Source organism: Pseudoliparis swirei, chromosome 15 (genome assembly GCF_029220125.1).
Source record: "Pseudoliparis swirei isolate HS2019 ecotype Mariana Trench chromosome 15, NWPU_hadal_v1, whole genome shotgun sequence".
Classification (NCBI taxonomy): domain Eukaryota; kingdom Metazoa; phylum Chordata; class Actinopteri; order Perciformes; family Liparidae; genus Pseudoliparis; species Pseudoliparis swirei.
Window position 1 is genome coordinate 12,122,066 of NC_079402.1, and position 12,248 is coordinate 12,134,313.

Genomic DNA, 12,248 nt, shown 5'->3' on the forward strand with positions numbered 1-12,248 from the left:
TCTGACCAACAATTCAAAACCCAAATATAATCACTTTACAGGGATATACTTGTAAATCTGAGGAACTGGATCAAATTTTTGTTGTACTTTTGCTTTATAAATTACATATCATTACATTGAATTACTTTACTTTTTTAAGAAGATTGGAAGAAAAAAAGCAACTTTTTTTTGACGTAACAAAGCCTGATTTTTCATATTAATTGAAAACAATACAATATGAATTCAGAGATGGCCTTCATGTTAAAGGAGTTTAAAACTATTCAAATCCTCTCAAACCGGTTAGAAAACCAATTAGAAAATACCACAATCCATATACTATGCCCTAATATAAGACAACAAAATAAATGGATCCATCCTCGCAGTGCAATAGGCTTAATGTGAAAAAGGAAAGCCATCATTTTGCAATCAAATCCTTTCTGCAGCTTGACAGATCAAAAGTGCAGCCCACACAGTTACTTTTATAATTTATTTCATCTTTATTCACCTAGGTTGGGGGGATAGACCTCCCATGTAAAGAGATGTCACTGACAAACACGTCCAACCAAACGAGAGAGGGTGAATAGGATTCCAGTCCATACATAAAATACATTTATTTACTATTTATTGAACCATTGGCATCCATTAGTCCCACATAGCATCCATCTGTGCTATTAAATATATAGAGATAACATCTGTGGAGGGATTTATTTACTGTGTGTGTGAGAGGGAGTTGGCAGACAGGGTAGAGCTTATAGACGAAAAGAGTGTGTGTGTGTGTGTGTGTGTGGGGGGGGGGCAGCGTCAAGTCATGCCTTTATTGTCCCCCCTTGTCTACATGATGCCACAGGAGGACAAGGGGTTGGCGACCTGGCAAGTGCAGGCGGACTGGCAGTACTGGCGCACAGTCTGGTAGCAGCTGCGGTCGGCCTCCCCGCCCCACTGCACGGGCCCGTTGGGGTCAGAGGGCAAGCGGCTCAGGATGCTGGTGTTGATGGCCAGGGCAGCCAGACCGTAGTCGGTGAACAGCACGGTCTCGCGCCTGCACGTGGGACAGGAGATGAACTTGTACTTGGGGCAGGACTCGTAGAGGATCTGCAGGCACTCCTCACACACCGAGTGCAGGCAGGAGAGGATGCGCGGACGCTTGCCCGTGAAGTTGTAGGTGTGACCGCAGGTGGGGCAGTCCAGGGGCTCGCAGGGCATCACGGCTCCCGATGAGGAGGAGGAGGAGGCGGAGGAGGAGGAGGTGGAGGAGGAGCGCAGCACGTACTGGTTGACGATGACGTCTTCCATCTTGTAGTGGAACTGGTGGTAGCAGATTTCGTTGGCACTGGGTTTGCGCTGCGCCAGGAAGCTCTGCTCCCTGCGCGTCACGGGGACCGAGGGGGACACCATCTGCCGGGGGGACCCCGCGATGTCCGGGGTCACGTCGCTGCAGGCCTGGTTGGCGATGATCTCGCCTTCCCCTCCGCCGGCCCACGCCACTCGGGGGGGTGGGGCATAGCGCGGCTGGGTGATGGGGACGGGGCACTCTCGGGGGAACTTCTCTGACTGGATGATCTTGACGGTGTCCATGGGGATGGTGACAGGCTGCCGCCTGAGGCAGGACATTCGCACGTTTTTGGGGGCCGGAAGAGAAAGGGGCTGTGGCTCTAATCAGGGCCGGACACCCCTGCCTTCTTCTGGGCAAGGGGAACACGACGAGGCTCTTTCTCTGGAGTCAGCCATTCGAAGGGACATGGGGACGGATGGTTGCCTCCATGTTTCCCTCAGAGACCCCCCCTGGTGGGCGTTACTGTCAGCCTGTGTCTTTATGAAGGGATGATGGATAGAAGAGCTCAGTCAGAGCAACGCAATCTGAAGCTCTTATTCCGTCCCCGTTGATATGTATGGATGATTTAACGGTCCAGCTTACAATATCTGACCAGTGTTGACTACTTAAAGGTAGTTTTTTGTTGTTGCTGATGTTCCCGTGCCGTCTGTCTCTGATGGCTATTTGCAGAAACGTATATTCACATACAAGGTCAGTTAGTACTTTAGCACAAAGATATGTTCTCACTCAGCGATGACACCGATAAATAATCTCAAATGCACACAGATGTTTACATATATACATACAGTACAGGTTGGTTGGATGTCTGCATTCACAACGTGGGGGGGGGGTTGAGTTCAGGCAGTCCAGAAAGGTCCAAGAGGTATTGTCTTTAACTATATCCTGTGGCCTGCCAAGGAAACTCTTGTCTTCTCAAACTAGCCTTTACACACGGTTCTTACTTAGCTTAACTTCCTGTTTTTGGCTGCGGGAGTGTTCCACGTCGACTAAAGTGCAAGAGAAAGAGAAAGAAAGAATAACCTTCCGTCTTTCTCTCTGCTCTCGGTCCAGTTTTGTCAGGTGACCCTGTGTGATCCTCTCTCAGCGTCTTATTGATAAGAAACTCCTGGAATGAATCCTTCAAGCTGCAACCAAGGCTCCTGAATTCCTCAGAAGTGGGAGTGAAGGGTTTAACTTTCAGACGGCCCTCCCAACTGAGCGGAAGACGTGATAACAGTCTGAGGGATGCCTCCGTGCTTGCCTCTCCCTTTTCAGTGAGTCTGTGTCCTCAGGTTTCCTTTGGTCCATCTACCTGTGAAAACAGTAGGGATTCATGAAATACATTAAAGTATGCTCTGTTTCAGATTGAGTGAATTTGAATTACATTTAACATGCAATATTAATGAAATACAAGTTGGTGGAGAATGGGTCATCTTTTCTTAAATATATAAAACAAGTATATAGGTAATTATCTTTTTTCATGTTTGTTTGTTAGAAAGAATATAGTTGTGAGACCTTTCTAGTGTTTGATTTAACGGAAAGAATCCACTGCAGCTGCGTGAAGATCAGTTTCTTCGTGTGTATCTGATGACGGAGTCTGTCAACTTTGCATTTTGGCCTCAGCCCAGGTGTGTTTCTGAAGGAGTAAGATAATAATCATGTTGCCACATGCTTTGGGGAGTAGCGCCAAGTACGCCTCTCTCTAAACACAATTGGTGTGCTACAAAGTCTGAAGGTTATGTTGGCGTGGTGCGAGCGCCCCCGGTGGTGAGAAAAGCTAAACACCCAAAGAGTCACATATGAAACGTATGAAAACATGTTAATAGCAGTAAAAGCAGGTAAACAATGCTGAAGACTCAAACAGTAAATACACCTGACAGGTAACTGAAAGCCAAAGCCCGCCACACTGTCCAGAGCAGGTGACCGTGACACATGCTCTTGTCATGCTTCCTGCTTCCTGTCAGCACGTCACATCTTGTGAGTTGCGTCAGTTCGCCTGCGTGGGAACCGGTTCTACTCTGCATGGAGGGTTTGTGTCAGACTGTGTGTGGGTTTAGGGAGAAGAACAAGTGCATGGATGAAGCTTTTGAGCTTGACAGCAACAATTGCTGCCAACCAGGAGATGCGGGAGGATGACACATCTGTTGTTCTTTTCAGCGGGTGCAACAGTGATGATTCATTAAGAGAGAATAAAAAAGCTTTGCAGAGGAGGTGACCTACATGGAGAAGAAGAGCGAGAGAGAGAAAGAGAGGAGAGGGAGCTCAGTGCTGGTCCAGGTTTCTATTCATGGTTTGTTTATCTCTGCACTTCTCTGTGGTTTCCTGCCCCCAACCCCGACGGAAGATTCACACCGAATGAGAGAAATGTACCCAACAGGCGGAAGTGCTTCAGTCCATTACTTCCACGTAATAGCCTACAGCGAGCCATGTTGGGCAAGCAGGCAGACATTTATTTCTCCCCTTTGCCGTCTCTCAACGAATCTGTAGACATGTGTGTTCGCCCCACACTCAAACACACAGAGCTGTGAGACAGAATGTGATGTTCCTGAATGTGCTTCAACACTTCTCCCAAAATAGGCTCTGTTCCTTTTTCCTCCTCTTTCACAGACAGTAAGTATTCACACACGCTTAATAAAGATAGTGACATAGTTCAAGGGCAATGTGAGAAATGTATGAAGCAATCATCAAGAATGTGTATATGACATTCCTTACGAACGCAGGTATTTGTTATAGATACGATTATATATTTATAACATGAGAAGGAAAATATGTTAAAAAAAGGTAATAAGAAACATGACAAATGAATGAAAAGACATCACAATAATGACAGTTTTTGATTACATATATAAAATTGTCTGACACAATATGGGATATTAGATATAGTCTTGGTATGTGTAGCTACACAAACATAAAACCAGCATTAAACTATTTTAAATGATACCCTGCGTCATACTATACTATATCACATGGAGGTTTCACAGCGCTATAACTGACTATATTACTGCAATAGTGTGAACTTAAGCCTGGATGGACTTACTGCTCAACCTATAAATCTGACATTGTGATATATCTGCTGATATTAGTATAATAGTATACAGGACTGTCTCAGAAAATTAGAATATTGTGATAAAGTTCTTTATTTTCTGTAATGCAATTAAAAAAACAAAAATGTCATGCATTCTGGATTCATTACAAATCAACTGAAATATTGCAAGCCTTTTATTCTTTTAATATTGCTGATTATGGCTTACAGCTTAAGAAAACTCTAAAATCCTATCTCATAAAATGTTAATATTTCCTCAGACCAAGTAAAAAAAAGATTTATAACAGCTGAGTGTTTGTCAAGGCTCAGGAAACCCTTGCAGGTGTTTCGAGTTAATTAGACAATTCAAGTGATTTGTTTAATACCCTACTAGTATACTTTTTCATGATATTCTAATATTTAGAGATAGGATATTTGAGTTTTCTTAAGCTGTAAGCCATAATCAGCAATAAATCAGAATAAAAGGCTTGCAATATTTCAGTTGATTTGTAATGAATCCAGAATGCATGACATTTTTGTTTTTTTAATTGCATTACAGAAAATAAAGAACTTCATCACAATATTCTAATTTTCTGAGACAGTCCTGTATATGGGCCAAAGATAACAATACAAAATGGAGTGCAGAAATGCCCAAAAATATCTTGGAGGTCATTTTGATTCTTACATCAACTGCTGAGATCAAAAAATTCCCGCATAAAATCGGCCAATATTGGCCTCCAAAATCAGTTTGGCTCTTGATTGAAACTAAACTAATCATCTCCACTTCTGACAGGTCGTATATGTCTCGACACACTGAGGATATAAACAGCTTTTGGGAATAAGTGCCTGCCTAGTAGCGGTCAGCGGTCGACTTGATAAAGCATCCAGGCTGCATGAGGGGCCTTTGGGCCTGGGGGAGATGAAGCAGCGACAATGACCCTCTCATTTGGTGACAGTGCTCTGATAACGGAAGCAGCCGGCCTGCTGATGGCCCAGCTTTTGGCGCAGCCTCTTCCTCATCGACGGAGGCCTCTCCGATTATGTAAGGAGCTCATCTCCGACCCAGTCACCATATTAACACGGTGCTTCAGCTCTCCCACAGTCTTGACATTGAGTGTTCGGATCCTCTCCCTGCAGAGGAATTATTACACTAATGAAATCATGGCAAGCATTTGACCTCGTCATCACAAGCTGGAGGAGAGCTGACCACAGAGATGTCAGAGGAGTTTGTCTCGCTGCAAATTCCTCATAGCATTAAACACACACAGAGCTGCATAGACACACACACACACACACACACACACACACACTGAACATCTCACCCTCGGACGACTCCCCATCATCGTACTCGGCACCACCCTTTTACATTCCACTGGACACACAAACTAACGGATAACAAACAGATAGAAGCCTCGAAAGGGAATATCTCTAATCAGTCATGCTACTGATTAAACTGACACAGACACCTGAAGAGGGAGAAAAACACATGGCACCACACGCCAAGAAAATTCCTGTCCTCTCCCACTCTGTTGCTTGGTCTGCCTCACATCGTCACAAACACACACACACACACACACATGCAGACTCAGGTCCTCATGATCACACAGGATACATTCTTCCTGTGCAGATCGGAGAACACCAGAAGGGCACCATGTTCTGGATGAGTCATAGAGACCCTGCCCATCAGTCTGCCTCTCTCTCTCTCTCTCTTTCACCTCACTGCAAATCTGTCTCTATCTATCCATATTTCCACAATCTGGGTTTCTGTGCCCCGACACCACATACCAGCAGTACGCCAGGTATGCCAGCTATGTTAAGATGCGTATCCACATTCATGCCTCGGCTGCTAAAAAGCTTCGCTACATATCTCCACTCTGACCTGCGTGGGATATTATGTTTGTATTATGATGACATAATGTGCTGTGACCTTAACTAGATCTGTGGACAAATCCCCAGATTTACTGCATGTTTGGTGGCTGCAGATTCTCTCAGGAAATCATCGCACTGACCGGGTTTCAGCGACATTCAAACACAGGAAGATTTGCTTCTGTGGCATATTTGACCATTCTAAAAGTATATTGTTGATATAAGTATTTGAGAGTTGTACTGCAGATGATGGATGCATCTCAGTGTCTTGCTTGCTTTTATGATCCTGTTACAGCCAAATATATATTCTTTTTCAAGAAAAAGTTTTTTTCTCAATGGGCTTTTGCTTTCAATCATTTTCTGAATCAACATAGAGTAGGTCAATATCAAACATCGTTTAAATTAGATTTGGATCATGTGCTTATAGTGAGTGAGTGGGGAGGTGTTGTTTTTAAGAATTCAGCTCACTGTCATTCATGGCAGACATCGGCCATTTTGCCTCGCAATTCCTTCCAGCCAAGTGCTCTTTGTTCCTGTGTGTGTTTCTCCCACAGCAACATGGCAGAGCGGCACACAGGCAGCAAACGGAAAGGCAGTAACCACCCATCTGCCAACAGAGACTTCATAGAAGGTTTATGACGGGAAAGGTTCAGTAAATGCCCATCTCTTCAATAACAACAGTGGCTTGATTGATCAAGGCCATTGATTCTTTCTTTCAGGAGGCTGTCTCAGCACAGGTTTAAGGTGAATGGCCTTGTTGATACCATGTGAGCTGAGACTCTGGGGGGGGGGGGGGAGGACTGTGGGATGGAGGCGAGGCGGACACAATATTGGGACCGTGTGAGATGGAGCGGCTTTAGCATGTGGGAGGGGCGTGTTCGGGAGCAGCAGTTATGCAATAGCAGCATGGTGTACCCAGCACTCTCACTGCAGCGCCAATGTATTGCCAATATGGAGATGCCTTAATGCTGCTGACAGCTACAGAACAGGCAGTTCCTGCCCCCCCCCCACCCCCCTTTCCTCCGGCCCCGACTGCCTGTCTGTGCAGAGGTCTGTCAAATGTCATAACCAGCTGGAGACATGACCCTGAAGATACCATCTCCACCCAGACTCACACATCATCGAGGTCTATTCACAGACTCTCAGCCCTGTCTGTGGTCAGCAGAGAGGTCAGCGTGCAGGTGTTTGTGTCTGTGCCTCTCCATTCATGCAGCCCTGTGTGTGTCTGCAAAATGATGCAACAACCATGCCAATCCCGGCCTGACAAAAAGGCAAAGATCACCTTTGTCTTGCACAGAGACAGCGAGCAAGAAGGAGTCGGAAACATACACAAATGATGTGTCACACAGAGAGAGAATATCAAGATAAACCTCTGAATCTTCTCCGTGGAACAGATGAACAGCCACGTCTCATCCTCACCTGTCCACCTACGCACTTCTCTTGTTCCTGTCCTTTCTGGCTTCCTCGATCCTGTTCCAGTTGTTTGCTGTCGACGTCGTCGGTGATGTATTGAGAAGGTAAACTGCTCAGTCTGTCGGTTCAGGGGGATGTGTCGCCGGAGGGAGGATGCTCTCTCCTGTCCATGCGATTCTAGAAGGATGAACAACGCGCAGCGGTGGAGGGAGGCAAACATGGAGGGCATGTAAGATGGAGGGAGCTGGTACAAGGTGGATGCGTCATGTCCAGCGTTGGTATCGTTGAGCTCCCCATCCCTCCTCTCCTCTACCCTTGTCCTTTCACTCTCCCGCCCGTGATTCTTTTCCGCCGAGCTGTGGCTGCGCGTCTCCCTTTGGTCTCTCTTTCTCCATCCCTCTTCCTCAGCCCAGATTATTCGGTTTATTCCGTGCGGTGACCTGATCTCCTGCGCTGCGTCTCTCGGCGCGTCTACGTCCCTCTTTTCTTCCTTCCCGTCTCTCTCTTCTGGTCGCGTCGGGTACACCTATCCGGCTCGTTCTCTCCCTCTCTTCTGCCGTTATCTCTTCTCGTCTCAGCTGCCGCTCATTGCTCCTCGTTCTCCTCCTCCTCCGTTTGCTCCGCTCGGTGCGCCTCACAGTCACACATGCGCAGTGTGTGTTCACACACATACATGCACACTCACACTCACACACACTCACACTCTGTCTCTGTGCCTCTGGCTCCCTCCTTATGCGTGTGGCTTGTTTAGCTTGCCCACCCCCACCTCTCTCTCTCTCTCTCTCTTTCCTCTCACACACACGCTCTCTCTCTTCCTCTCTCGTTTGCTCTCCCTCGCTGCAGCACACACTGCAGTGCCTCTGCAGCCAGGATCACGTTTGCTAGTTGCCTGAGAAAATATTAACCTCCCCCTCCCTCCTCCTCTCCCCCCCACACTGAAACACGCATACAGGCACATAGACACACATGCTCATTTATACACACACATGCACACTGTGTGCAATGTTTGTGCATCAATGTGAAGGATTTGCAACTTGGTGATGAATCATTAATCACAGGCTACGCCAGTTCAATACAGACACAATGCTTATTATATTACTTGTTTCTATTTTATTATTCGTTTATCAGTGAGCTATACTACTGTGATCCTGTAATTTCCCCACTGAGGGACTAATAAAGGAATATCTTATCTTATCTTATCTTATGGTTAAGTCGACAGCCAGGCAAACAGGAAGTACAGGATGCTGCTTGGAATAGATCTAATCGAAAGGAGTGCAGCACATCTGACAAAAAAAGCTTACATTTGACTCACTAATTAATTTTCTATCAGGCTGCTGATTTGACAGGTTGGAAAACATGCACTCTTGAGCAGGTTAGAGAGTTGAGTGATTTCATTTCATTTATTTATATATTTGAACAGGGATCGTACACATCAATCAACCCAGGGGTAAATGTGTCAGTCTTAGCTAAGGCTAAATTTCAACCGTAGTCCCTGTGGCCAGATATTACAAGCCTTCACTAATGGAGAAAAATGTTATCACAGAACCATCATAAAAAGCAATAAACATACAGGTATCATGATCTGTTGTGTTCAAATGATTCTGGGAGCTTTTTTGAAAATACAGATCCATCATATTCAACACGGAGCTTGTGTATCTTACTTATGTTTGCAGAAGTGGATTAACACAAACAAGGCCTCAAAGCAAACATGTCAACAACAAAACACAGTGGTGTCACATGTGCTCATTCTACCTTGACACTTTGAAAAAAAAACGATTTGACTGCAAAATATGACATGCTGAGTTTCTATAAACTTAAAAAAACAGCATCCTATAAGCTCCCCAGACAGATCTGCTTATTCAGTGATGTTGCATAACAAGGATTTTATATTATAAGTTTTGTATCTGCTCGAGCCTTCATGCAAACCAATAAATAATCCTCAGATCAAAGTTGGGGAAAAAACATAATGTAATTTTTCAATCAATGTAAGAGGGTTATGCTTATATAACATGTTTATCGGATGCATAATGTAACGAGAGATAATCTGAACACCAAATAGTTTGTGTTTGAAGAGCTTTTAGCGGTGAGTACTGTATAAACTTGCTCTTGTGTTAGAAGTTTCAGGAAGATTCTGAGTATTTGCTCAACACATGAATGATGCAATATAAGTTCCTCAAACATCTGGTGTGCAGTTTTCTTCAAAATCCTGTTGTTAAAGTTCATGAATAGTTAGTAAAGTATTTATGAGGCCTCCTTTTTTAGTTCCAAGAGTAATTGTTGACATTCTAATTATGAGTGCAGTTAATAAGAAAAGGATTGAGGTAAAGCTAGCATTCATTAAAATTATGAAAGCAGCTCCAAATTCATCCACAGTTTGTAAATGAAATGCCAGACAAACAAGTCCACAACTGAGTCAGTCAGTCAGAGGAACACAAATACAGAAGATCTAGCCAGAACTGGTGAAGGAACAATACATGAAAGAAAGATCAAACTTTTTTTTCTTCCGCTGAAGTCATGGCTGACAGATGTAAGAGATATGAAAAGGAAAAGCTGCAGCGAAAATTGTTTGTTTATTTAAGAATAGATGCAGAAAACTGTTATCATTAACTTTTTGTAAATGTCAGTGAACCCAAACATTACACAAATGTGTGTGGAGGACTCAGTTGGCCGTGGTCTAAGGTTGTACGGCAAAGTCACGGTATTTTTTTCCTCCTTGAAGAATTTTCCCATTGCTTCCTTAAGAGGTGACCTGCAGTTCAGAGGAAGCTAAACACAACTGAGACATAGCTGCAGAGACAATGAGTCAGTGGACTGAAGAAGCAACCAACCGGCGGCGCAGGCGACCTTTAACCTTGGCCTGTGCTTCCCTTCCTCTCTATAGTAACGCTTATGGAGAAGAATTAGTACTGTCATGAGCCAAGACTGTTTAAATGAGAGAATAAATATTGTTTCACTTTGCCTGTGCTGGGGTTTGAACTTTCTCACGTCTAGAATCTGCTGTCCAGCTGCTATACTTATTGCAATGGGTTTGTTCCACCAACCGGTCCTGAGACAAACTTATTCCAACAAGGCCTTCATTCTGCTTTACTTGTGAGCCAGTTGTCATCTCAGTGCAGGTTGAAAAGGAGATAAATCACTTTCTGTCATAGAACAAAATATGGGTCACTTTTAGGTATGTATATGTATTGGTAAGGTCGGATCTTATTTTAAACCTGTAAACAAAGACCAAAATACACAATATCATTGCTGCATTTACTTGTACAGTACATGTTAACTATAGCAGTTATTTTAGAGTATGCACGACTATCACATTTTCCGCAGTTGCATACCTGCCTTTTATTATATATGTTTTATTTTTTAGCAAATATAATTACATGCACATTTACTTCTGTGTGAATCTGGTAAGATGCTAAATTGCATTCAGTTTCTATGGTATTTACTGTGTGCAAATGCATAAATTAGATACTGTCTTTGCAAGGAGAATAATGTTATTACAGATATATAACTACAACATTATTTATTGTATTAGGATGATTAAAATTCCACTGACAGCCATGCCTGTACTTATTTCCATTGGCATTATGCCATTTTTAAAGAAACACAAACCATGTGTCATCAGAATAATTTTGAATATGCTAAATAATATAATGTACTTAGAGACACTGACCATGATTACAGTTTGTTATATTTACATACACAGGGAGACATCCATACTCACACCAAGTCTAAAAGGTATGTTGTGTAGAATACAACAATCACATTTTGAGGTACATAAGTAATTGAACTTACTTTTTAGTGGAGATGTGAGCAACTGCAATACATGTATTGGGTACCACAGCTAGTGGCTTTCATATCTGGACAACTGGACCTGAACATGAATTGCTGATAAGTTAACGAACCAGAGCCTGAGTAGCTTGTAAAGGGTTTTTAATTCATGGAGTTATGCAGTAAATTGTCCTTTATAATGAGGCTCTTGAGCCACCAGGTGGAGACTTCTAGCCAGCTTGTATTGCTCCATGTACTGTGTCACATGTTTTACTTTCTTTTAGAGGTTCAAATGTTGCATGTTTCATAAACATGATTGTGATTTTTTCTGAAAAGTGTTTGAATTCAGATAGAACAATTCACTATTTTTACACTCATTAATAGTTTGGATCACACATATTGTAGAGTCATCTTTATAATTATTTGGATATACATATTACACTGTGATGAGACTTAATTCAGGACTTAACATAAATGGCAATACATTCATTTAATTTAGGCTATTCTGCTGTCAATGATAATCAACTCAATCTTTAACGTTTTCAAATAATAAAAAACGTGTCTTGTCTCTGCACTACTCATCACTGTGAATAATGACAGACAGGGTTTAGGTTCTAGCCCTAAAATAAAAATATCTCCTCTGACTGTTGACAGTCTCCATGTTGACCTTTGACTGGCTTGTTGTACTTAGTCATCACGCAGGCCAGCTGAATCCCTTACAGACATGTTATTCAACACAATTAAGTCAAACGGTAAAAGAGATAAAACTGCAGAGAAGAAGAGCAGATAATTCACAGCATAAATAATAAATCATTCAGGGGTACACATATTCAAGGCCTACATTAGTGCACATTAACCACAGTTAATGATAAAAGCAAGATACTCAGTGTG

General features: G+C 43.3%; 1 protein-coding gene across 2 annotated transcripts; it reads right to left on the bottom strand.

Moving 5' to 3' along the window:
* Positions 1-452: 452 nt before the first annotated feature.
* rnf208 (ring finger protein 208) lies at positions 453-8,148 on the bottom strand. 2 transcript variants are annotated; one of them, XM_056432581.1, is made up of 2 exons: positions 7,599-8,148; positions 453-2,603 (listed from the first exon to the last, which is right to left on the bottom strand). In XM_056432581.1, exon 2 carries the CDS (start codon positions 1,588-1,590, stop codon positions 811-813), a length of 780 nt encoding a protein of 259 aa, XP_056288556.1. In that variant the 5' UTR covers positions 1,591-2,603; positions 7,599-8,148; the 3' UTR covers positions 453-810. The 2 variants fall into 2 exon arrangements, with proteins under 2 accessions (XP_056288556.1, XP_056288557.1); XM_056432582.1 differs by lacking the exon at positions 7,599-8,148 and adding an exon at positions 2,807-2,902.
* Between the last annotated feature and the right edge of the window lie 4,100 nt (positions 8,149-12,248).

Excerpts from the sequence above, each read along its gene's own strand:
- rnf208 (XM_056432581.1), bottom strand. The coding sequence starts at position 1,590 with ATGTCCTGCCTCAGGCGGCAGCCTGTCACCATCCCCATGGACACCGTC.